Source organism: Diorhabda carinulata, chromosome 1, assembly GCF_026250575.1.
Source record: "Diorhabda carinulata isolate Delta chromosome 1, icDioCari1.1, whole genome shotgun sequence".
NCBI classification, from domain to species: Eukaryota; Metazoa; Arthropoda; class Insecta; order Coleoptera; family Chrysomelidae; genus Diorhabda; species Diorhabda carinulata.
Genome location: NC_079460.1, coordinates 39,758,761 through 39,785,603, shown reverse-complemented (window position 1 = coordinate 39,785,603; position 26,843 = coordinate 39,758,761). Strand labels below are relative to the sequence as shown.

The 26,843-nt window shown below is 31.7% G+C and overlaps 5 protein-coding genes across 6 annotated transcripts in view; 2 read left to right on the top strand and 3 right to left on the bottom strand.

The window, feature by feature from the left end:
- LOC130891259 (threonine aspartase 1) overlaps positions 1 to 3,643 on the top strand; it is a 93,477-nt gene extending 89,834 nt beyond the window's left edge. The window contains exons 2-6 of the mRNA XM_057795896.1: positions 1,387 to 1,697; positions 1,748 to 1,876; positions 1,928 to 2,347; positions 2,405 to 2,787; positions 3,442 to 3,643. Of these exons, the coding sequence (XP_057651879.1) occupies positions 1,670 to 1,697; positions 1,748 to 1,876; positions 1,928 to 2,347; positions 2,405 to 2,787; positions 3,442 to 3,528 (1,047 nt within the window). The 5' untranslated portion in view covers positions 1,387 to 1,669 and the 3' untranslated portion in view covers positions 3,529 to 3,643. The remainder of the gene's footprint in view (positions 1 to 1,386; positions 1,698 to 1,747; positions 1,877 to 1,927; positions 2,348 to 2,404; positions 2,788 to 3,441) is intronic.
- Positions 3,644 to 3,998: 355 nt separating this feature from the next.
- On the bottom strand, positions 3,999 to 10,863 carry LOC130891248 (guanine nucleotide-binding protein subunit beta-2). Of its 2 annotated transcripts, XM_057795884.1 has the most exons (7): positions 10,726 to 10,863; positions 9,797 to 9,883; positions 8,132 to 8,411; positions 7,838 to 8,003; positions 5,912 to 6,113; positions 5,605 to 5,821; positions 3,999 to 4,234 (listed from the first exon to the last, which is right to left on the bottom strand). In XM_057795884.1, exons 2-7 carry the CDS (start codon positions 9,866 to 9,868, stop codon positions 4,128 to 4,130), a joined length of 1,044 nt encoding a protein of 347 aa, XP_057651867.1. In that variant the 5' UTR covers positions 9,869 to 9,883; positions 10,726 to 10,863; the 3' UTR covers positions 3,999 to 4,127. The 2 variants fall into 2 exon arrangements, with proteins under 2 accessions (XP_057651867.1, XP_057651858.1); XM_057795875.1 differs by having other exon boundaries at positions 3,999 to 5,821; positions 10,726 to 10,853.
- A 4,157-nt stretch (positions 10,864 to 15,020) lies between these two features.
- The window catches only part of LOC130891224 (procollagen-lysine,2-oxoglutarate 5-dioxygenase), a 14,653-nt gene continuing 2,830 nt past the window's right edge, over positions 15,021 to 26,843 (top strand). Inside the window, exons 1-8 of the mRNA XM_057795839.1 lie at positions 15,021 to 15,285; positions 16,143 to 16,424; positions 16,485 to 16,766; positions 17,163 to 17,512; positions 17,992 to 18,113; positions 18,558 to 18,785; positions 25,775 to 26,099; positions 26,151 to 26,434. Of these exons, the coding sequence (XP_057651822.1) occupies positions 15,216 to 15,285; positions 16,143 to 16,424; positions 16,485 to 16,766; positions 17,163 to 17,512; positions 17,992 to 18,113; positions 18,558 to 18,785; positions 25,775 to 26,099; positions 26,151 to 26,434 (1,943 nt within the window). The 5' untranslated portion in view covers positions 15,021 to 15,215. The remainder of the gene's footprint in view (positions 15,286 to 16,142; positions 16,425 to 16,484; positions 16,767 to 17,162; positions 17,513 to 17,991; positions 18,114 to 18,557; positions 18,786 to 25,774; positions 26,100 to 26,150; positions 26,435 to 26,843) is intronic.
- Positions 20,420 to 21,319, bottom strand: LOC130891278 (immunoglobulin domain-containing protein oig-4). The gene is made up of 4 exons (XM_057795919.1): positions 21,146 to 21,319; positions 20,975 to 21,046; positions 20,767 to 20,916; positions 20,420 to 20,644 (listed from the first exon to the last, which is right to left on the bottom strand). The coding sequence occupies exons 1-4, from the start codon at positions 21,242 to 21,244 to the stop codon at positions 20,486 to 20,488; spliced, it is 480 nt and encodes a 159-aa protein (XP_057651902.1). The 5' UTR covers positions 21,245 to 21,319; the 3' UTR covers positions 20,420 to 20,485.
- On the bottom strand, positions 22,668 to 25,240 carry LOC130891269 (immunoglobulin domain-containing protein oig-4-like). The gene is made up of 5 exons (XM_057795909.1): positions 24,887 to 25,240; positions 24,343 to 24,443; positions 24,210 to 24,291; positions 23,095 to 23,162; positions 22,668 to 22,888 (listed from the first exon to the last, which is right to left on the bottom strand). Exons 1-5 carry the CDS (start codon positions 24,969 to 24,971, stop codon positions 22,730 to 22,732), a joined length of 495 nt encoding a protein of 164 aa, XP_057651892.1. The 5' UTR covers positions 24,972 to 25,240; the 3' UTR covers positions 22,668 to 22,729.

The window sequence follows — 26,843 nt, the reverse complement described above, 5'->3', positions numbered from 1 at the left end:
TTGCCTAATCATAACCAAATTAAATCCTTGTTTCTGTATGTAGGTGTAAAAACTGCTCGTAACGTTTGTCTATAACTAAAGATTTCTTTTAAATTATTTTAAAATAGTCATTTTCGTATCCTTAATGGTTACTGCGTTCTGTGAATGCGACAACACCGTAAAACCGGTCAAATTAACTTCAGAACATGCTGTGATATCATTTTTATTTTTACAAACGTTGCTGGACACGATAAACCTATTTTCCTATTAATAAATTTTATTTGTTTTAAAAACGATGCCGATCGCTCAATTTAGCAGCATGATCAGTTTTTTTCTAGAATTGAACACGTGGTCTTGGAGCCGGAGGCAAATAAGAGGCGTGGCTTAAGGAACATCCCTTGAAGAGCGACACCAAAATGTACCCTATTGTGCTACTTATGCGCTATTATTACAGAGTGGCTAATGTTATCGTTGACAGTTTTATTGAGTGATCTATTTATACAAATTAAGAAGACCCATAAACGTCGGTAAGGGATACTAGTTTCTTGGTGAGGGCGAAAATAACGAAAAGAAAATAAATAAAATCTTGGTAGATTCTCAGAATATATCATTTTTACGTTCAACTCTCATCTGAACCTTGTTGAATCTTATGATTTGGAAAGTTGAAGAATGAGAAAGCGATTTTGGAAGTAGAAAGAAGCGTTATATTTATATGGGATTATGGCACTAAGGTCTAAATAAACTAGATTGCACTGTAATAAGTCATTAAAAATAGTTTAATCAAAAATATAGTGATATGATAAGGGTACAGTTTAGAGAAAATTAGTTTTATTTAACATAAAGATATTACATAGAGACAGAGGGTCAGAGATTTTTCTTTTTTCTTCTGTGCCTATACTAGAACGAGACGTTGCCTCTATTTGTAATATCTCTATGATTTTTATGCATAAACATAACGAGGAGACACGGTTTTTTATATCAATCAAAAAATGTTCCACTATATTTATCACTCCATATTTCATATATTTTTTTAATTTAATTTAATACTGAGATACTATTGATTACATTTTTTTCAATAACATTTTTTCTGTTTATAAACGTAAATAGATATAAAATTATTATCTCGTGATGTGATATGTGATCCATATATATGGATGGAAAAACTATCTGAAACGGTACTGTCTTATGATAGCATTTATTTTATTACTAATGTAAAGTCCATTTAAAACTCAAGCAGTGTTGACAATTGGCTACTTAAGCCGGTCCTGTCTAGAAAATCATGTGAAATTATTTTTTTAATAGCCTAAATAATCAAACGAAATATTCACTGCCAAGAAAATTAAAAATTACATTAAAAATACAAATTACTAATTTACATCAAATGTTATAGTTATAATTTTATTTTAGATCAAAAATCATAAATCCAGTATTTTCAAAGGAACATAAATGTTGATTTTACAAAACAGCCAAGCGAATATTGAGTCATAACTGCTGTCACAAAAATGTTTATAATCGTACTATAGTAAAAATATGTTTAAAATTGTAAAAAATAATAACCGTCAACTGGAACATAGGCAATACCATAAACATCATTGTCATACACGAAGTTGAAAAGTATTTAAACATCATAGAAAGTAAGGTTAGAAAAACAATTGGAAAAATTTGAAGCTGATGATTTTTTTCAATAAAAATGGTTGGAATTATAGCCGTACATTGCGGTAAGTTTCTATATTTATTGTTAAAATGTCAATTACAACAATTATCTTAGGAGCTGGTACTCATAATTCAGATCTTTTTAAAGAATACAAAAGATTAACCAATAAAGCTTGTTTAAAAGCAATACAAGTGCTGGACAATGGTGGAACTTCTTTAGAAGCTGTAAGAGAAGCAGTTATGAGTAAGACTCAATCATTTCATGCAGAATTTTAACTAACAATCCATATTTAAGTTTTAGAAAATGATCCTTTAACAAATTCTGGCTTTGGTTCTAATTTAACATTAGATGGTATAGTGGAAAACGATGCGTCAGTAATGGATGGTAAAACTCTCAGCTTTGGAGGCTGTGGCTCAATCAAAAGAGTGAAAAACCCCGTGGCTTTAGCATATGATTTATGCATTAAACAAACAATAGATTTACCTTTGGGCCTTATACCACCTTCTTTGCTTGTAGGTGACGGAGGATTAGCATATGCAAAAAAAATCGGCTTGCAAATTGTTAATCATGAAGATTTGGTAAGTAGAAAAGCTAGAAGACAATTCACTAGATATAAAAATATGTTAGATCGGGTAGTACAACAGAGACAATTAGATACAGTAGGAGCTGTATGTGTTGATGAATATGGAGAAGTAGCAGCTGCTTGTAGTTCAGGTATTTTATAAAAAATATAAAACATACTATAAGTAGTTCCATCAAATTTCTTTACAGGTGGTATACTTTTAAAGCGTCCTGGTAGAGTAGGGCAAGCTGCTTTGTATGCTAGTGGTACTTGGGCGGACAGTTCTGAAAAAACCAAACAACATTCAGTAGCTGTTTGTACTACAGGTTGTGGTGAACACTTAGTACAAACACTTCTTGCCAAGGAAATTGCTGATGATTTAAAAAGTAGTACATATCTAACAGAGTGTCTTCATCAGACTATGAATGATAAATTTTTACGATCAAAGCATTTGCAAAATGTGCGGATTAAGTTAGCTGGAGCACTGGTTTTGCATAAAGATAAAACTACAGGTGATGTAGTATTGCTTTGGGGACATAGCACCCATTCTATGTTTGTTGGATATATGGGAACAGAAGATGAAGAGTCAAAGGTAATTACAAATGTATCTAACAATACTTCAATGTACATTTCTGTGATTTTCTTATATTCATCTACTTCATTATTCTATGTCTATTTATATTAGACTGTGGAATAAATTGAGTTTTGGGATAGGAACATTATACTTAGTTTTTGATAAGAATATCGAATTTGTGAATTATAATGAAGCTAGATAAAATTTATCCAATATCTTGTTAATGTTATATCCATATCATTTGTTTGGTTCAAGTATAAATAAAAATATATGAGCTAGTTGAGTTGTTTCAACTCAGACAAAATTTATGATCGTTAAATCTATTTTGGTTAATTATTTGTTTGTTGCTATTATTTATTTACTTCACTTTTATACTGGAAAGTGGGCACAAAAGAAAAAAGTTTAGTGGCAGCGATGATGTAATGGCAATAGCCTAGCATATTGTCAGCCAATATACCAGATTCATCATAAGGAATATTTGAAATTCCAAGAAATTACATCCTTTAGTAGGAATGAGGAGAAAATCGTGAGGTTTAAATTTTATCTACTTAATTTTAATTCTGAAAATAGCTCATTTAGCAGAATACTATTTTTTGTTGGAAAAAGTTTCCTAAATGAATTGCGTGATTCATTTGGTTCATAATTGATACATATCATTTTTTCATATTCTAGGCTTTATTGTCTGTTCTTCCAGAAAACATTCAAGAAGGTGCAGCTGTGAATGTAGGTGGGTCATATTACCAAAACCGATATCGATAATAACAAATCAATTTAAAAAAGACTGCATTTGTTTCTTGTTGTAATTTACCAAGATACTACTTGTGATAATAATTTATAAGTTGTTTACGTTGTTTGTGTATTAAAATCGAAAATCGATGAAAGACTTTCATTTTCTTTATCTATCCCCAAACAACTATATTTTTGATCAAGTAAATTTAGTTTTTCTAGAATAATGAAAAAAGTTATGAAAATAGATTTTTAGGACGAGATATTATGCAAGTTGCTGTTTCAATTAAAAAATAATACATAGATGTAATAAAATGTTGAAAGTAACGTAAAAATCCTCAACTATTCTTTCCAAAATTAGAAAATTTTCTACAATGGCTTTAGTATATAGATTTAAAAATCTATATACACAATAAAAAAAATTATTACTATTGATAAGGTGAGTAAAAATAAATAAAAGGACAAGAAATTTTTAAGAGAGGGAAAAAATAGGATGGAAACAATTACACATTAACATTTATTTATTAGTTATTCCAAGTATTTCGTACAACATATGTCAATATTTTAGAAATGTATAATAAAAAGTATTAATAAACCTAACCCAGCTTTCTTCCAAATTTTTTAAACTTAAATTAACCCCAAACTCGAACGGTTTGGTCCCAACTACAAGAAGCAACAGCTATTCCATTATCTGCAACCGATATCGATGTAACTCTATTTTCATGCCCAGAAAGAGTACCTGCAAACAAAATATACTGCGAATATAATAAAAGTAGTGATTATTAGTTTCGTTGATAGAGTAATACAACTATTAAATCCTGAATTTAGAAATTTAGTTGCATAGTTATTGAAAAGAAAAAACAAAAATAATGAGATATAACATTCGAAAGAAGAATAAACAAATGAAGCAGATGTAAAATAAAAGATTTTGAAAATTTACGACGTTTCGGCTCCTACTTTGAAGCCTTTATCAAGGGAGGAAGCAGATAGGGTGGTTGTTCGTTCATTGGTAAAAGGTGGTCCGATTCCATGGTATCAATCTGCCTACTCCACGTAACGGATCACCCTTTTTTGGATGATTCCAAGGAGTAGGCAGATTGAAGCCTCGGAATTAACCAAAAAAGGGATGGACTAGGCTGCATGGGACCACGGAATCGGACCGCTTGTTACCAATCAACCAATAATCATTACCCGTTTTGATAATGCTTCAAAGTGCGGGCTGAAACGTCGAAAATTTTCAAAATTCCAATCCGGTCCTATAACAACGCTAATCTTCAATCAGGTGTCACATTAGAAATACAAAGACATTAGCAGTTTCCTTGATGATGGGAAAAACACTTCCCGAAATACCTCAATTTGGTGATTGTTCCTTCGACCTCTGTAAATATGACCATGTCAACAGCGTAGCATATTTCTGTCAGTGTAACGTTGTGCAGTGCCCGTTTTTATTTCTTTTATAGCTTCATTGAGGATTATCGTGCATAGCAGCGGACTTGATATGCAACCTAGTCTTACTTCGTTGTTTTTTCCAAATATTATTGTTTTTCATGTTGTGTTCTGACGTTATTTAGGTTGGTACTATATATAGACTTCTAATGCTTCCAATTAAGTTTGATTTTATTCCTTTTTTAGTCCATTTAAAAAGATAGAAACTTAAAATTTTAATATCTGATCTTACTCAGTATGCCTGTTTGCTTAAAAACATTTCTTAGTCTGAATTTTTTTCTTGGAACTAGTAGATTCGACAAAAAAATTCTTCATTTAAACGTAATAAAACTGTTTAACTGCAGTTTTGATCGAAGATTTTGTGCGGCTATGGAAACGACACAGGCAACAACATCCAGGTTCGAATGTGAAGGAAAGCAAATAAAAACCAAGAATTTAGAAAGGAAAATATAACAAAATTGGTCTATGATGAAGAGAAATCTAACGGAAATCATAAAATAGAATAGCTCAATGGATACCATTAGCGCGAAAAAGAAGAAAATGATTGGAAAATTAACAAAAATCGAAATGAAATATTGATCCATCTTAAAATGAGGTTTTTCTGATGCTGCATAACCAATAGATTATGATAGGGCTTTATGATGTTTATTATGATATTATTACCGTTATGCTGATTCTTCAAGGTATCCCACAGGTGTATATTATTATCGTCAGAGCCACAAAGAAGAATTCTTCCACTTAGTGATAAACCGCATGAAGTGAATCCACTGTTCTCTGTGGGTGGTTTATAAAGGGCTATCTGCTGGTCGCTTCTTATATCAAACATCCTGGCTGACTTATCTTCCGAACCAGTTGCGAAACAATGTCCGCTTGGATGGTACTGAAAACAAAACACGCTTATTCGTTTCCGCTTAGTACAAATACAAATCATTTTCAATTTCGTCTGAATAAAAGCGTAAAAAATACTCACGCATACTGAATTTACATCGGATTGGTGTCCGAAGAAAGTTTGTTTGGGTTTATCTTCTCGGATATCCCATAATCTGCAAGTTTTATCCACGCTTCCTGTTACGAAAGTCTTGCCGTCAGGTGACAAACTAATAGAGACTACGTCGCCATTGTGAGCAATGAAATCGGATATTTTTTTACCAGTTTCCAAATCCCACTTACATCTAAAAACAAGTTTTTCAAATAGGCGGTTGTATCAACCACACAATCTACATAATTATATATTTCAGTGCTTTGTGATTTTTAAAATCGATATAAATATTGGACCAAAAATTTTTACATTAAAAATCGATTTCGTAGACGAATTTTATTGAAAATAAGTACTACAGGTCATTCAAAATAGATAGAAAGTTGAATATGGTCTGAGATTCATATAAATCAACTAAAAAAATATTTTAATTTTCAAATTAAAAACAGTTTATATTTTATGTATGAAAATTTAATGTTTCGAATATCCTAAAAACCGTATGTAATCAATTTTTGTCGACATATTACGAAATTTACGATTGCATGTATCAGAACGATCTGTTTTATTCAACACCCACTTGGTATTCCATCTGGTATTCGTACTTCACACTGCCTAAAAAAATATCTATTAAATAACCGAAAAGTTCACGAAAATATTTAGCTAATTGTCTGGTTTCTGCGGTGATTGACCCACTTTACTTTTGTAAAATCCAAATAGACTTTTGAATTATTTCATAAACAGATTTTTTTTATCGAGAACACTTCCAGCGTCTGCCAGATCATTTGATTAAACATAATAAACATTTAGAAACGATGAACCAATTATAGAGATGTGTAACAGATTTCTAAAATATATCGAAATAACGACACCATTTATTATAAATTTACTTCATCTTTCGACCGTTTTATTTATTAAAAATTAACATCGATCACACTACCACTAACCTGAGTTACCAAAAAAATTGACCAAGTCTTTTATTGACACAATGTTGCAATAGTAAACTCGCTCATAGTATAGCTGATTGATTGTCTACCTAACCTCAGTTCATAGTTTTCGAAGCCCCAATGACTATGCCAATAAAGACGTTAGTCGCTTGTCTCACGTGTATTAAGCTGCAAGAACCATTTTGGAGAACATGTTTCGGACCAGACTCATAATTTGTTGCTAATTTATTTCTTGATAATTGATTTTTTTGCTCCATCCTTTCCCAAAGAATGCGTGGTTCCCCACCGTAATATTTACTTAATGTAACCCAGTGTGGTAACGGAGGAAGCTAGCGATACAAACATATTCCGGCAGCGATTCAAGCTAACCGACATATTTCGTTAGTTCAAGGTGGCTTTATCGATTAAAATTCAAAACCCACTCCAAGTCATACTCACCATCGCGACTTCTTGTAGAAAAAGTTACAAATTTGCGTTTAAAATTATTGAAAAAAGATGTGGCAAGATCACTATACACGAATGTGGCCCCACAGATATTGAGCACCCTCCATATAGCCCTGATCTGACCCCGTCTGCCTATTTTTTCTTCGCAAAGCTGAATACCGAATTAAGATGTGAAAGATTTGATAGCGACGATGAATTTAAACAGGTGGAGTACGAACATCTCCGGTTTAAAATTTAAAATTTCAAGACCTAGTTGAGTAACACCCCTTGTAGGGGATAAAACAATGAATTCTACAAATATACATTTGAATTACTGTTTGGAATAAAATTGAATATTTAATTTTTATTATTATTTTCACTGCCAGAAAGATATTGAGTGTGAGAAATTGACTCTACTGTCTCTAAAGTATAGTCATATTGTTACGAATTACTTTCCTCGTTGTGGGCATATGGTGAGTGTAAAAAAAGGTCACACGAATAGATACTAATAAACATCTCAGTATAATTACAATAACAACTTGATGGTACTCACATTTTCATGTCTCCAGAACCAGTAATAATAGATTTGTCATCTAAAAAACGACAAGAGCTAAGGAAACCATCGTACCCCGCTAATTCCCTTACCATTTTTGCAACACCATTCGAGTCTCTATTGTTCAAATCATATACAGTACACATATTGTCCATTCCACCACAAGCTATAAAAAAATAGAGATTTTATCTGCTAAACTATGAAACTGCTGCATTTCCTCTATTTATTTTGTATCAATCTGTTTTCTTCATCATATTCTTATTCCGATTTGTTTGATTGACACTTTAAACTCACCCACGTAATTTCCAGATGGTGCAAAAGCAACGCTCATCACCCAAGCTGATCTTAGCGGTATAATCTGCATCTTATTTCCAGTATAAGTATCCCAAATGATGAGCTTTCCATCTAGAGAACCAGTAACGCAATGACGACTATCTCCACTGTAATGGATAGAATTAACTTTATTCAAATGACCCTTCATTAATTTTTTGGTGGTGAGCTTTACTTTGGGGGCCGCACCTACGCTCTCGCATGCTTTCTCCAATGAAGTATCTTCGACTTTCTTTTGATCTTCCTTTAATAAATAATAAACGCAAGCTAATAAAATAAGTGTATGTCTAATAATTGGTTATATATTTTCAAGAAAATTTATGAAAAGAGCAAAATAATATATCCGAAACTTTATAATAGTAAAACAAAATAGGCACTTATTAATAGTAGCATAGATAGCAAATATCTTAGAGAAGATGTAAATGGTGAAGACGCCAAAACAAAAACAGGTTTAGAACGACAAAAATATAGAAAAAATAAAAATCAGTCAGTAATTGCCGCTCTATTTGACATATGCGCGCGCACGCAGTTTAATCAGGGTTATGACTAGTTTCTCTTCGGGTGAAATTGGTCTGAGGAATCTTGTATCTTGTTTAGAGATGTCTCTTTGGATGTAGCCTAGAAGCTCTTTAAAAAAATCTTGTTTCACTATTGCACAACTCATCAAACAATGTAAAATACAGGCTTTGAACACGACGGACAGCTAAAAGGGGTCCACACTAAACTTTTTTTTTTGCACGACGCCTTCTTTTCTTAATTAGTAACATCAGCAACAACATCTCTTCATTCGTTGACGACTGGCAAAAAATTGAAATAAAATAGCAGTCCGGGATCCCGGATGCTAGCATCCTAGTATAATGGTAGCTTAAGAGGGAAAGTTGTAGATCCTGAATGGTATATTAACAACTACCTCACTAAGTTAGTTGATTTTGTACGTCAAAATCCCGCTGATCGCGACAGAATATTTCGACCTTAACGTTCTACCAACCAAAACAAGATAACCCCCTAATTTACTAACTAATTTATCTCACAAAGTGCATGTTGGAGGCTGGAAGCCTAAAATGCGGAACAATTACGGTGTAGATTTTTTGGAAAAATACATGAAATAGATGTTCAAGTTGTCCAAAGCATAATGAGAAATATTCGCAGAAAATAAGTTATTACCTTTGTTATTTATTTATGAAGCCATTGATTATTGCGAATAAGAAAAGTTCCATTGAATATATTGGAAAATACGTTAAAAATTATCATATGCAGGCTGTGCTGTTGTGTTAGATCTAGTTTAAAAATTTAAAAAGATTCATCGCGTAAAATAAATACTCAGAAAATCAAAACCATTATTATGTTAGATTGATAAATTGAATAAATGTTCTCAGAAGCACAGATAAATTAGAAAATAGCAAAAAATATAAGTTGCAGCAATAGAACAAGAAGGTGAAGCTATTAGAAGAAGTTGTAGGGAGATGACAATTTATTAGAATAATCGAATCAATTTGCAAAACTTGAATCCATTCTTGTACCTTATTTGACTTGAGATAATAAATAATTTTTTGCGTTTGTTCCATATAAACCATAGTAATACAAACAGTTCAGTTTAACAAATTGTTTAGATTCGAAGTAAAGGCTTACCTGTAATTTTTTATAAAGTTCCTCCAACTCCTTTCTCAAAGCTAATATCTCTGGATCGTTCTTAGGAGGCATTTTTTCAAATTTTTACTGGAAACAAAGACAAGCACGCCGTTACATTCGATTAGAAATCTCATGGTATACTGTAAGTTTTACTAATCTGTTTAACTGTAATCTAATAAGTACATAGACATTAAGGAGAATCCATTTAAGTGCATGTTTTGACCCAATTTATACAATATTGATTCTTAAAAGAGACATCAAATTAGGCAAATGATTTCAACCATTATTTTCGAAACCTTGAATCGCAGCTGTCGATGTAATACAGTGTAGCGTCTTAAAATAACGTAGTTTTTTAGATATTATGTCATTATCTGATTGTAACAAAACAGATCGAAGCATTACATCACGACCTGACGTGGGGGACTTAGAGACAATGAAGATGCCGACGACTGCAGACACGTAAAAGGAAGGAAGAAATCAGACTGCAGCTAAGACACAGATGACATAGACAGCAAGTTTTGTGGAATAGAGGAGAAAATCACGATAAAAAGTTCCTGCAGCTATGATTCAACCTTGTGAACAAGCCCTGCTTTCAAGGCAGCGACGTCCGATGGAATCTTCAATTTTAAAGAGTCTCCGTGGTCTAGTGTGACGGCGACCAAGAGGACTGTAAAAGGATCACCCCGACAAGGCATTTTCATTCTTATTATTAATAAAAACTTTATTTATGGTTCAAAGTTGAAGCCGAAAGCCAAAAATACAATTTTTTCAACTTAATAAATTGATTTAATAGAAGGTACTATAAAATTGCCACATTATCCTCTATTATAACATTAATTTTTCTACGTCTCAAAATAGTCTTAATCAGGGAACGATATTTTGGAAAATATTGTAGGATATTTTCTTTTCCTTAATACTATAAAACTCACTTTTTTTTTTAAGAAATAAATAGTTTTCAGTTCAAAAGAAATCGACTAATCACAATACAAACATAACAAACACTATAATATTTCGTCGTGTTCCTAATTACAATTAATAATCAGAAAGCTATTTAAGTAGCGAAATTCTGATAAGAAGTACAAAAATACGTTATCGTTTTTCCGTTTTTCCTATTTTCAATGATTACGCAGGCTTATATTTTGTTAAATGCACACATTGCTCAATATTATATTTCATAGCCTTTAATAAAAATACTTCCTTCTACTTTTCAGCCTTAACCCCACAAACTAAAAGTGTTAATTAAAATAATTATCATCATTTGCTTCATAAACTGTTGACTAAATTTTCGTTGATTAGCTATGCCTTTAATAGAGTTCGATAGAAATTTGTAAAATAATTTTCAAGTATATAATGTGTCAGTTGAGGATGAAGAAAATGTGTAAAAAGAGACCCCTGAAAAATGGACCAACGGCTTTCTTTTTAATGATATGATGATAACGCGCTGTATGCTTTCGATTTGAGCTTTATGTCTTTCTATGTCTGCCTTACTGATCAAAATTAGCCCAATACGACTTTTCACTCTTCCCAAAAGTTATATTAGAAATATAAAATATACTTGGGCATTAGTTCACTCGCATACATTGAAAAAAACTCAAACGCGATGCTTCGAAAACTGTTTTTGTAGTTTGTGACAGACATCGAATCATGGATCTATGCATGAACAACAATCGACTGTGTGGGTCTTTCAATACGAGCTATTTTTTCAAAATAACTGGACATGTCGCCACCGTTCTATTAGAGCAGTGGCCGGCAAAGTGCAGCTCCAGAGCCGCATGTGGCTCTTCAGCTCTTAAAGTGTGGCGCTGGCTCAAATATCCACGGAAAAAACATAATTTTGTATGACCGGTGTAAGAAAAGAGTTTGTTACTATTTTTAAAGAAAAAATTATTGACGAGATACTTGTTTACCACTGTATCAAACATTTCCAGTAGGAAAGTGGATAGTGGATAGGAATGGATAGTGAGTAGGCTGATCTTTTGCTTCATAACAAGGTTCGTTGGTTATCAAGAAGGAACGGTTTAAAACGTTTTGCAACCTTTTTTCTGTTAATTAAAGCATTTGTCCTAAAGAAAAGCGTTCACTATCCAGAACTAACAGATCATCATACATAGGATCCAATTCATGGTAGACATTAAGTCTCATCTAAATATCATCTTAATCGTAAACTAAAAGGAAAAAGTAATAGTATTCAAAAACAAATTATCCATTTTTCCCCAGGATTTTGACAGGGAAACATTGTTTGATAAACATCATTTTAAAAATGAGGTAACCATTTCTGAGCAAAGCAACTCTAGCTTATGTCAGTATTGAAATTTGACACCTTTGGAAATTGACATGGTTGCTTCGAAATTCAATTGGTGGATTTATAAAACAAGGAGATAGGGCACTTTAAATATTCGAAAGTCGTTGAGTTGAATTGAAAAGATTGGATTTGAATGACCTGGAAAAGGAAGACATGATCATTGATCATTGAAAGTATGAACATCTTCAAGACTAAACTGAGAAGTCGTCTAATTGATGAGAACTTGTAATCATCCCTAAAATTAAAAACAACAACATACAAACCTGACTTACTCAAACTTTTCAAAGAGATCCAAGCATTGTTACCATTAATGAATATGAAATTTAGTTTTATAAAAGTTTACTAAAGAAGCAGAATTGTCTACCAATTTTCTTTCAAATTATTATAATGTTCATATTTGGTTCTTCGGCTAAAAAGTTTGCTACGTTGCATTAGAGCAACGTCGAACGGTCAATTCTGAATGGCACACGAGTATTGTTTGCCAGAAACCAATTTCTGAAGACGAATCATTCTCCACCACAACAAAGCGAGCTCTCATACAAAGAAAAACTTTTTTGAACTCTCAAAACATCTCGAATTGATGGGTCATCCGCCGTACAATTTGAACCCTGTTTGGCACCCAATCATATCTTCTTATTCAAGGAGATCAATAGGTCAACGTTTTTCTACACCTGAAGACGCGATTCACGCTTCGACAATTGATGCAAACGCATGCAAAAATGTATTGATATTAATGGAGAATATTTCGAAAAACAAAACAATATTATGAATATTTGTCTAGCTCAAAACTTAAGTAGGTAGCATGTACTATAAATGTAGACAAAGGAACACAAAAATATTATTATTATTATTATTATTAACAGAATGATGCATATATTTTAAGTGACAGGAAAAACAAAATTCGTTAGTTGGTAACAAAAAATCGCAAATTTATATTATCATCATCCTGAATGTAAATAATCTGCTACTACGTTTTCACAGAAAAAGGGAGAAAGAGTAGGTAGGTCCATTTCTATAGAGTGATTTATCGTTAATTACACACCTTTTGTTATTGCCCTTAAATTGAAAAAAGTTTTATGCAAAAGTTGTGTCGCTAGGACTGTATTTTATTAAAGTGTCGTTAAAAGTACAGTGGCGTACAAATTGCGAAAGATGAACATAATATTTTCCTTTTTATACCGGTATAACTGTATTACTGTAAAAGGAAAGAAAGTGTAAACTTTCTATAAAAATATGAGGAAATGTAATCTGAACGTGATTAGTTAGTTTGAATATTTGCTTAAAAAAAATTATAGAAATATTCATTTAATCGTGAAAGTAAAATCTCTATGTTTGAATTCGAAGAAATTGTATCGATGGTTTCTAGTTTTAAGTTGATTAGTTTAAATTCAACAAAATTTCATTTTATGGATTAATTTCCGTATCGAATGAACTTGCAGAGTTGCACAATTTTTTGGTTGAACGATTTTGGTGGATTAAAACTTTTACTTTACTCAACGTAAATCAGTTGCATGTCAAATTTCATCCCAGAATCATGTACAGAATCATTGTTATGATTTGTTGCATGTTGAATTATTTTTCTAATGGTGCAGGTGAGAAAAAACAGATTTCGTAAAAACTTTTTTACTCTTTTCATACATGCAATCCTAATAAAGGCAGGAGTCACGCATTATGTTAATTTCATTATTCACTTCCACAAATATTCATTCAGGTATAGTGTAAATTCATTGGTACACATTTATTTAAGTGGCTCCCAATTCATAAATATCTTCAAAGTGCATTAACCATTGCACTTCCACATAAATGTGGTAACATCTTATTACGTCTTAAAGAATTGGGGTGAGATAAGGCAAACTAAAAAATGCTTATATAAACATTTTCTGAGGAAGAAACAACTCCTGTGGCTTCATGCTATACCAATTACTGGAATATATCACAATTTAACAAATATAAATGCTTTGTGTCAGCATTTCAAATTCTTATCAATAATGTAAATAAAATAGCTTATCTACCACGAGATTTGATATCTCCAATTTCAATTATAGATTAAGGAAAAAGGTTGTCAAAAAAACTTCGAAGTTAAGTCATGTTTTAATAAATTAAGTATATTTTTCTTATAGCTGAAATAACATCAATATTTGAAAATATTTTCAGAACTAGAATGTACGAAGGCGGATAAACTACAATGCGCAGAAGGGAATAATACAAGTTTATTTGCAAATTTAAATAAAGGTGAGTATGCTGCACAATATTTGAACAGAAAAATTAAAAACTAGTGAATTCAAGTAATGTTAAAAAAGAAATCAAAATAATAGTTGGTATAGGATGATTTTACGTACATTTTAGTACACTTGTTGATAAACCATCTATATAAATGTATTTAATTGTTCATAGTAGATCTAACCAACTAATAGATTTGTATATCATTTAATAAAAACTATAATATAATCGTCTCATGTATATTGTATATATTGTTGCCTACTTTAGTTTTATAACATTCTCTTCCACCAAAATTTCAAATATGTATTTGGAATTGCCTACTTTTCACTTATTACCAAAATAATGCTAGACGTTGCCGTATTTTAAAATATATCACAAAATACCGTAATCTTATCTGAGAACGTCTCAAATACTTTTTATTTGAAAATGAACATCTTATGAATTCTCTGCGAGGAGAATTATATTGCGAATTTAAGCAAACAAAATGGTTAAGAATCTAATATAAGAAGATTGTAAAAATCAACCAAAGTGAATTATCCATGATACATCAAAAATAAATATTTCACAAGACTAGATCCAAAAAGTAAAGGGAATGAATTGAAGAAGCAAAATACATTGCTGCGTAAGATTCAAAAAAATTTTATAAAAGCTGAAATAGTGTAAAAACTAGTTTTTACAGAATGCCGGCAAAAATTCTCAGATATAAAATATAAGCTATGACAACAGCGCTAGGTTCTTGATACTGGCAAAAGAAAGACAGTGAGCGAAAAAGATTACATATTCGGTAAGCGAGATGAACCAATAGGTATTGGGCTGTTTGTGCTATAGTGCCAATCATTAGTTTGAAATATTTTTATTTATTTAAAGTAGATTTGTACATATCAAAATTGTACCATAATGGTATTATTACGTTTTGTATTTACTTTATTATTTGTATTTTCAAATGTTTGGTCTAAAGAAAGTAATGGTGAGTATACTGTTTTCTTAAACATTTGTTTATAGTTACGAACTTTTGTATCAAATTTAACCGAGAACAAAAGAACGTTTTATTTCAATGTTTTTTTTTTCCTTTTACACTCAATAATTTAGTTTTCTCCTTTTGGTCACGTATGCATTAAAACTATGTAATACATAGATAATATAATCATGTTTCACCAAGTTATCAGAATTCGAAATATTCACAATTTTATGTAGAACGAATGATGATAGGAATGATGATAGTGCGTATAAAAGTGATAAAAATTAATAAACATGTTCTTATTTTAATATAGAAACTGTACAGATCTGTTTCTCTAATCATATTGTTATTTTTAAGTTAACGACCCAATGATGTAATTGTACACATTTAAAAACATATGTGCGGCATACTTATAATTGGATATCCGATCTGTGCTACGGGTTCTGGAATGTTCTTTTACAAGTCGAAAAGAGATTTAATTTATTGATCGGAATAGTCCATCTATGAAATTGTACACATCATATGTATTCATTAAGTGGGAACAATTACTGATCTTCAATTTTGTATTCGTTTACAGGGTGATCAAAGCTTTAGTATTTTCAGTTCATAATTTTTTTATCCATGCGTTGATTAGTTATTCACACTTTAAAAAATCTTTGATATAAATTATCAATTATTCATAACCATTTCCAGAAATTAGTCTGAAAAGTTAAATTTGTTGATATGGTTAGGTTGCTATTTTTTATTTTTTTTTCCATGTCTTGTGTATATGTAGTAAATTTTCTTTATCTGCCTTCATCATAACTTTTTTAATATATCATAACAAAAGATATGACAGTATTTCTCAATCTGTAATCGTTTTCCAGATATTCTGGTCTATACAGTGGCAACAGAAGAAACCAATGGCTTTGATAGATACTTAAATTCTGCCAATGAATTTAACATACAACCGAAAATATTGGGTCTGGGCCATGAATGGAAAGGTGGAAATATTAGAACACATCCTGGGGGTGGATTTAAATTTAATCTACTCAAAAATGCCTTGGAGGAACATAAAAATAGTAACAAAGTGGTACTCTTCACAGACTCCTATGATGTGATATTTTTAGGAAAAGTAGATGATATTATTAGGAGATTCAAGAAAACTGGTATATATATATAACATTTGAATTACATTATTTTTAGAATGATTTGTCCATCTTTATTAGGTGCAAAAGTTCTTTTTGGTGCAGAACCATATTGTTGGCCAGATACCAGTTTAGCTGACCAATATCCAGAGGTGACAGAGGGTAAAAGGTTTTTAAACTCTGGAATGTTCATTGGATATGCCCCTGAAATCTACAAGTTATTAACAAGAGAAGATATTCAAGATGACGATGATGATCAACTATATTGCACAAAAGCATATTTAGATAAAAAATTCAGGGAAGATATTCAAATGAAACTGGATCATAAAAGTGAAATTTTCCAAAATTTGAATGGGGTAGCAGGTAAGCAATGAACAGCGACTTGAAACCTATTTACCAAATGGAGGACTACTGCTGTATGTGATTTTTTTATCTACTTTCTTCAAATAGATTTGATTTTATCTTTGGTATAATTGTACCATCAAATTTTAACTGTCATTTCAATGGAATAAATGTATTGAAGCAAACTTCTCTCTACCTGATGTCACACTTTTTTGGCTTTTGGTTGATATACATATAAAAAGGAAACAGCTGAATTTGCGAGGAGAATAATTAGATTCAAAATCAAATTAGTTTCTCCAAAACTTTTCTTTCTTTTTGTTTAGTTATACCTTCTTTCATTCCTCTAAATTTACGAGTGCCAGCAGTCCTCATCCATTAGATATTTTTATCCCTGGTAAATCGTTTTTTATGTTTCAGCTGAAATCGAGATTGCTTCTAAACAGGAAAAAGAAGATGAGAGAGAAACATATTATATCAGAAATTTAGTTTCTCGTACAGAACCATTGATTTTACATGGCAATGGACACTCAAAATATACTCTAAATTATCTTGGTAACTATGTTCCTAATGTTTGGAATTCGTTGGAAGGTTGCAAACTATGTAAAAAAGGACAGATTGATCTCTCAGCTATTTCCACCAAAGATTGGCCTACTGTTCTTATTTCCGTATTTATTGAGCAAAATACTCCATTTTTGGAAGAAATGTTACAGAAATTGTATTCCATGGATTATCCAAAAGATAGGACGCATCTCTTTATCCACAATTCGGTAAATTATTTAACTAAACTATTTTAAAGTATCCTCCTTTTTCAATACTTTGATCCAGTACCTTGAAATAAAAAAAAATTTATACCAAGCTGATATATTTAAAATATCATAAACCCAATTGAACCTTTTACTTCTGGAAACTATCCTTCTAACACCCGTTCTAAACAACTATCTCATTTATTAACTCTGTTATTGCTCATTTTTTGAGAAGAAACATTTATGTAAGAAAAAAAACTGTGCTTTTTTATTTTGCTTTAAATTCACGTCTAAAATTTCTTCCTAAATCCTAACTGAGCTCTGTATACTTATTTTCTTGACACATAAAAAATGTTTATTTCTAGGATGTTGAAATTGATCCTTTTATTCCTAAATACTTTGTAAATTATTTTTGTTATAACATGAAAAGGTCCCAACTAGAATATAAGCCCTTTATCATCATATCTTTTGTGATGATTTTAGTGGTTTGTTTTATTTTTCAGATAAAATTCCATACAAACATTGTTCAAAGCTTTGTGGAAAGATTTAGCAAAGATTATGTATCTTTCAAACAAATTACCCCTGACGATGGTATACCGGAATGGACAGCAAGAGATTTATCACTGTGAGTATTTGCTTGTAATTTCAGTCGTTCAAATAAAGTGATTGATTAAACTTTTTGGAAATTATGATGGGATCAATCATAATTTCATAATATAGTCTTAAGATGTAACCATTATTTCTTAAAATCCGTTTACTAGCAATAGTTTAATGTAAATTGAAATTCTAAGTTTTTTCAAACACTAGTATCCTTCATTATTTTTCAATAATATTTACATGCTTTAAACATTTTCTTAGTGCTCTTTATATTAGACCACCTTGGTTTTTTAGTCATATTCATCCACATATTTGTGGAGTTCAATAAATTAGTTCTCAATAACTCTCAAGCCCAGTTTTCAATCAAGTTTATTTGTACTATTCACCCTGGATACTGCTATTACGTTCAGTAACAGGAAAAATTGTTATAAAATACGCAAATTTTATCTTTAAATGTGAGTTTCATTTTCAGGGATATATGTCAAAAGAAAAAATGTGAGATATACTTCTCTGTAGATTCCATCGCACACATCGACAATCCGTTCACGTTAAAACTTCTTATTGAACAAAATCGTACTGTCGTAGCTCCTATGTTAACCAGACCTGGCAAGGCTTGGAGCAATTTCTGGGGAGCACTGACCAAAGACGGCTTCTACTCCAGGTCCAATGATTACATGGATATTGTACATAATGAGAAACAGTAAGTGTTGTTATCATTTAAAATCTCAATTATTTTGTTATAAAAATTTTTCATTGTTCAAAAATTTGTTTAAATTGGTTATGAGACAAATTTAACAAAATTACTGCATAACATGGTTATAATCCAAATTTGCATATATGGTTTAGAATTCTGGGACTGTTTACTAATTTATATAAACCCTCTCAACGAGTAGCAGAACCTGCCTATGTATAACAGGAGCAATGAAAACATGAGGTTTTGTTAACCTCTCCACTCTACTGCTATACTGGATAATTCCACAGAATACGGAAAAAGTAAAGCTTCTTGCAGAGATTATATACTATTGATAATAATTGACTGAAATCAAAAAACGAGGAAAAAAATACCATTCAATGGTAAAAAGACAGTATAATAAAAAAATGAAGTAAGTGGGTTGGAAGTGTGATCAAAACAGACAAGGAAAAAATACCATTGAATCAGATCCAAAATTTAGGAATGCTTAAATGTGCTAACGAGCTAAATGTAAATACATAGTTACCCTATTGTCGATATCAGAGCATACTATAGTAGAAGGATATGAGATGAATTGGCTAAATAAAGGGACCCAAATACCAGTCCAGCACAATACTGGAAGAAGTTTCTAAAAAATAAATGGGCACCAAGACCACTATTGGTTGAAAAAATGTATTAGAGCAAATTAATATCAATTGAGAAACTGGTGGGAAAAGGCAGCTGCAAATTAGAAGAAGAGATATCTATCAAATTTGCTTGATACAAGGTATTACAGATTCTGAAGGGTTGACAACTGGAAGCATACTGGATCAGCTGTAGGATTAAGAATAAAAACACTAATATCTTTTGAAACTGAATGGAAGAGGGTTCCCATTAAATCTTTCTTATAAAAGGTAGTACCTCTAAATTGTACAAGAAATGATACAAAAGCAGCAGATTACATTTATGCATCGGTCCCTTACTGGGGACAAAACAATTAAACACAAGAAAAGTATTGAGACAATCTCACTGTAGAAAGAAGTGAAACTTTTCAAATAGCTCCTAATTTATTATAATAAAGCAAAATAATTTGTATTATTATTTAATAATCTTGGAAGATTTGCCGAAGTGTCTTTTGTTAAAGGGATCAGTTGACATAACCTACTAGGGCCGTTTTTATTTCAACCTCCGATAGGCTATAAATAAAAGACAAGTTCATATAAAACAATAATTTTATTACCAAAAGGTTGGTACATTTATGGTTACTTTTCGACATAATCACCGAAGAGATGGAGACATTTGTCATATCTTTGGACAAACTTTTCAATACCCTCTTTAAAGAAAGTTGCCGCCAATGTAGCCTAACCGTTTAGTAACAGTGTAGAGTATAAAACAGATCTTGAAACTTCTGGAAATTCCTTAGACAAATCAGTAATGGTGAATCTGAGGTTTTCTTCGCACGCCTGAATGTCAACAATGGTGGAGTGTGTAGTGCGAGAGCTTCGCAGTCGCCTACAGCGCATGCCCGCTTCCTTGTGCACGCGTAGCGTCTGCACAAAGCGATCGGAGGTTGAAAAAAAAACAGCCTTCGTATTTCAAGTGAAGTTGATGATCTGATCTTTAAATATAATATGCGCCCTCTGTGAAATAATGAATACACAAAATTATTTTTATACAGTATATATTTTCTGTATATAAAATTGAATATTCTACTTGAAATAATAAATATATTAATCGAAAGCAATGCTGAAATCAGTTTTAAACGACCTTCTGTCTATGGAATACATATTATCTGCCGTACATTCGTATACACCTGCATCCATTTGAGTTGCTGGATCTATTTCTAATTTGCTTTTTATTTTGTCCCTTCCCATTTGCCATTCGTGTATCTACAACACAAAAAATTATATAAAATTTCCATCTTCAACGAATTGTGAGAATATTTAGCTAAATACAATTAAATTATGTGAGTCAATTTTTTTCCCATCAGATTATGTGACAATTTACTTACATGCAAGTATTGGTGTGTGAATATTTCGCTGCCATCTTTGTACCAAGTAATATGCGGCCGAGGGTTGCCTCTAGCTACACATAAAAATGCTATTTTATGTCCCAGTACATATTCATAGTCAAAATGTGAAGCCAACGTTATTTTTGCTCCCTGAAATTTTAGTTACAAATCAAGTGAATAATATTATTAATAAATGACAATAACTTACGTTATTATTGTTATAATATTGATCAGATTCGGGATCCCTGTATTTTCCAGTGATGGGTAGACCAATTTGAAACTAAACATAAAAACAGATTCATCATTTAGTTATCCATTTTTATATAGTTTTATCACGAAAAATCCCAATAAACTTGTATATTAATGATAATATACTCACTTTAGATTTAGTTCTACTCCTACCTCTACTTCTTCTAGCTTCGATGATCCCAAAAATAGCGATCAGAATCAAAATAACAACGGACTTTTCAATATACATCTCCCGTGTGATCTTCTTTTCTTGACATAGATGGAAGAAGTAGTTTTGGTGTTAAGAAACCACAGTGTCCCCCTTGCTATAAAACAGATTGGCGACAATTTCATCCAATAAAATTAAATAAATAAATTTTTAATTGGCATATTCCCTACGGTCACTATTTTTATGCCCGGTAAATAAATTTCACACTATAATAAATCATATTATTATTATTGTTGTTTTCCTAATTGATAATTATTCAAATGCTGAAAATATACAGGGAAAACGAAACTATTATGTTAAAGAGGTTAAAAAACTGAAACAATATGTTTTTAACTTTGTACTACACTACAAAACATCTCAGCCCTTTATACTATTCAGGTATTTAAGTATCAGCGGTATTTTTTTTGAGTTCCCTTCATTTATTTTGTTCACTAGCTTATAATAACACTTGAAGTAATGTATTTTCTATGTGTTCTATTGCTTTATTAATTTCGTATAACCTTTTCTGTTTCTTTTATTCATTATTCTAGCTTTTCGGGCATACGTTCCAAGCCTAACCATTTGAGTCTGGCCCTCTTGACTTCTGTCACCAAACTGGGGTACATATATTGAATATAGAATTGTGCGTTTTTTCGTTCTCCAATTTAGTAATCGCTGGAGACTAAAGTATTCACAGGTTTCTGTTATTTATATCAAGTTGTCACCACACAACTTATACCGGCCTACTTCGAAAGCCCCCTGAGGAGTTCTTCTGTGTTTTCACAGTAATTATGTATTTTGTTTTGGACCCGTTGATAATGGTGAGCCCCGCTCTACAGAATTCCTGCTCAAAGCTTTCATTCATTTCACACTCCCTTCGACTGACTTAATGTTAACATGCAAAGATAGATGAAATTTCTGTTTCTTTTTTTTTGTCTGTCAATTGTCCAATATTCAAATTATACAAAAAGAAAGATTATATGTAATTTTTTTTTGTTTCCTATCAAGTATATCAACTCATATACATACCACATTTGTGGTGTTAGGTAATAAATATTATCAGTATTTATTTATTATCTAAATAAAGCCTAATGATAATTTTTAATATTTGTTTGTCATTCTTCCTTTCTTTTTCAGTATTCCTGCTATCGTCCTTTTTCATGTCTGTCTTGTATTGTGTATTCATAATAAATATCCTCACCTTAACTTTTTTATCTATCTTTGTGACTTCAAATACATGATCTCCATTGTTTGGATTTAATTTTATTCGTCTTTTGCTTAATATTAAAAATTAGTCTGACTATTAACGTTTTCTTTATCCGCTTGTCACTTTTCTCCTAAATATTGAAACGTTTCCACTTGTTCTATTTCAAAGTTTAAAGTCAAAATATTTTGTAATATTCTATCAATTAGAAGATGTTAAAAGTAATATTTGTGTTTTGTAGGTAAAGGAAAATAATCAACGCAATGTTTATATTATATTATCTGAAAAACACTTTAAAAAAAAATTAAACTTATACATTCTAATTAATATGTAATCATAACAAAATCCGTTCTGAATCCTCTAGAATCAATAGAATATTTGTTGTTTGCTTGGCACTCATAATACCCAGCATCCTTTTGAGTTGTAGGATCAATTTCCATTTTACTTTTCACAGTATCATTTCCAATTGGCCATTCGTGAACCTACAAAATTTTTTCAACTAAACATTGATTGAGGAAAGAAATATTGTCTTTCATTTGAAGAGTGAGAATGAGTTTCTATCATTATGACAACTAAAAAATTATTATTATATAAGTATTGAGATGACAGGAAATACATCCGGTATACGTTGATCTAAGCTGGAATATATAATAAAAAATATTTCCTATTACATTAACTAATGTATTACCTGAAAAAATTTATGATACAGTAGCTCAATTCCATCTTTGAACCAGGTAATTTCTGGTCTAGGATAACCTATCAAAAATAGTCAGTTAGAGGCTTTATAATATATATATATATATATATATATATATATATATATATATATATATATATATATATATATATATATATATATATAGTAATTCGTTAACTAATAGAATAAAAACATACTGGAATTTTGAAAAGTGGTGTAGAATTTATACCAAATAACGAAATTTTGTGTTTTAATTAATACTGAATATTACCCCCTCTAGCCCTTACAACTACCCCGCTACAAATCCCCGTACTTAAAATTCTATTTTGCTTATACTGTTCATAAATTTTATTCCATTCTATTGCCCCAAAATGGGCGGTCAAGAATCATTGAGCATTTAGGGATTTTGATAATCCTGTCGTGTTTCACTAGGAAAAACAACCTTGCACGTGTGAGTGCTGGGCACTCATTGATGACATTCTCTGCATTTTCTTCCTCCTCTATGCACCAGCGGTATTCTGGATCGCCTGTGGTGCCCATGTGTGGAGATGGCATTTTAGATAACCTTGCCCCAAAGTTTCCGGTGCTTTCAACCTACCTCCAACAGCTCAACAAAGTATTTTTATTGAATTCAGATCAGGTGACTTTGCTGACCAATACATTGATCCTAACCTAAGTTCTTCTTAGTACATTTTATATGGATGTAGAAGTTGCATGGTTTGTAATTATAAAAACCTGTGTTTAAATTGTGGACTTACAACCTTACGCCTCAATTTCCCTTAAACTTAAACTTGCGGTAATTTGCATAAAAGAGATTAAAGTTTTTGATATTTAAAATTTTGGATTTCGTACATGGTTTTCTGAATATGCGAAAATTGTTTTGAGTAGCATAATTGAATGCTGCTTCAAGTTCCAGAAAATTTTATTTCTGTAAAGTATTTTAAAATTTAGTTTATTTTGGTAGAACTTCCACTAATGTTGACTTTTCCGATATAGTCTAATGAGTTACGTATAAACTAGAAAGTAGACCAAACTAGCAATACAGAGAAAATCCATTTTCCCTGTGCCAAGTTTTACAGATAAATATTTTATAATCTGAAATTTACCTGAAGCCATACAGAAGAACGTAATCTTTCTTCCTAGCATATAATCCAATTCAAAATGACTGGCTTTTATTATTTTTGCTCCCTAAAAATCGCACAAAGTAAATGATCAAGAAATCTTTCATTTGACACTCACATCTTTGTTTTCGTAATAATTTTTGGCGGCCGGATTTCTGTGTTGGATAATAACAGGAACACTAGAGCTGTAAATACGACCTCTACCTCTGGTCAGTTTACCTGAAAAATTAATTTTATTTCAAATAATTCATCCTGATAGTAAAATTTCGGAATAAGAATCCACTTTGCTATTTTATCGATCTAGTACAAAATGAGAAAACTTCATTTTTGAACCGAAATAAATTTGGTGTACGACATTGAGGGTGAGAGGTTCCAAGGAATGATTTGTTAGTGGTTGTCTGCTTTCAAAAGCTGCTATATGAACACGGATGATACTCTGAAGCCTACTCCAGAAAACCAAGTCAATTGTTTCGTCGATATGTCACAGTAGAGTCTTTCTTTTAACCAATAGGTTCGTGGTCACAAATTTTGGGATTTCACATATGTCATTTTTTCTTAAGAAAATGCATGGTAGGAAACGAATATTTCACGGGAGATGATTTTTTGGATCGTCGGAAAAAATTTGAAACTCGCTGGACTAAGTGCTCCGCCTTTGTACTTACCTCTGGCTGCTCCTCTCGCACTTTCACAAATATGTACACAAATGCAAACGCACACAATTACTGCAAATGTACTCCTGCCTTTCATTGGACTCAATTATATGATAAAGTGGCGATTTAGAAATCTCCGAGTAAACGCGAAAAAATCTTATGGCGATGTAGACGTGCCAAAATCGTTCTCGATTCAAATGATTTTTTGATTATTTCTACCATGGAAAGGGGTCAACAATTGCAAGTATTATTACCTAATTAGATGACCTATTAAAATAAAACAAGGATGTCGAGTTTAAATTGTTTATCCCAGCAAATTGAAAAATTTTTATTCCATTAACAATTTGTGTGTATCGTGGGCTATTTACGAGGACAGTCCCAATATTAGGGTGAACTTTTATGATAATTTCTAGAGTATTTGTCCTGTATATTTTGACATTCCACGAAACAAAAGGAGTTGGCATTTTTAAATGCCACGATCCTTAAGTAGTTGAGTCGCCCCTAACGGTTAAAACGCGCATTTGATGATGAAAGTCCTTCGCGAGCTAGAATAGCGATTTTAAAAAAGGTCCTACCGAGTATGTATCAAAAATTGTTACTCGTTGAATGCCACATATGCTTGAACGATTTTTCAAAAAGGCGGAACAATTAATAATCGTGCGGAAAACATTAGAAAATTTAAATAATGGTGGACATCATATTCTTTCTAAAATACTAATAAATGATTATACATACATACCATTTTATGGTATTCCTATCCGCCAGGAGAGCCATGTGTGGATTCAGGGAGTGTTAGACATTCCAAAATGGACTAACTTTACTAATGCTGTCATAATATACAAAAATATAACTACAGAAACTCGTCAATTTTTTATGTTTCATATATTTTTAACTTTCCAGGGGATTGTGGAACGTGCCTTTCATCTCAAATGCTTACATTATCAACTCCACGCTCTTGAGGAAATTCGATCGTACTCAATTGAACTACACCAGACCTAACTTAGATGCCGACATGGCGTTCTGTAGTACTTTGCGGCACTTGGACGTATTTATGTACGTATCAAACAGGCTTGAATTTGGTCATTTGATTAACGCTGATACATTCGATGTCACGAGAACAGAACCTGAGATGTATCAAATATTCGAAAATGAGAGAGATTGGGAAGAGAGATACATACATCAAGAATATCCAGATAATTTCAATCCCGAAAGAAAGGATGCACAGGTAAAAATATATTTTGATAATTTAACATCTATTCAATTTTATTTCCGGTAGCCTTGTCCAGATGTTTACTGGTTCCCCATCGTTTCGACTAGATTCTGTGAAGCTCTTATTAATATGATGGAGAGTTTTGGAAAATGGTCGTCGGGTAAAAATGAAGATGATCGTTTGTCTGGAGGATATGAAGCTGTACCTACCAGAGATATCCACATGAACCAAGTTGGATGGGAAAGACATTGGTTATACTTTTTACAAAAGTACGTCAGACCGTTGCAAGAGAAAGTTTTCTTGGGATACTACCATGATCCACCTAAGTCCCTCATGAATTTTGTTGTGAGGTAAGTAATCCAAATAAACTGTAGTACTATACTAAAAATACTAATTATCTGGGCTCTCCATCATTTTGTGATTAGACCTACCAGAATATTTTCCTTTCATCTAGTTAGTTGCAGTATATGAAGGTTTGCACCTACCTGTCTGCTGCCAGAGGCTTCAAATCATACCACTAAGTATACTATCGAGTTTAACAATAATTTGAAAGCCCTATGAAGTCAAAAATTTCCTTACAATATTAAAAACATTGAGTCACATCGTTAACAAATTTGTAAACTTTAAAAAATCAGAATCCGGGTGGAAAAAACCAAACAGTATTAAGTAGAGCTATTTGTAATGGTGATAAAGTTCACAAGCCAGCGAAAATAATATCTTTTTAATTCCAAATATTTACCCTTCTCCTGACCTCCTATT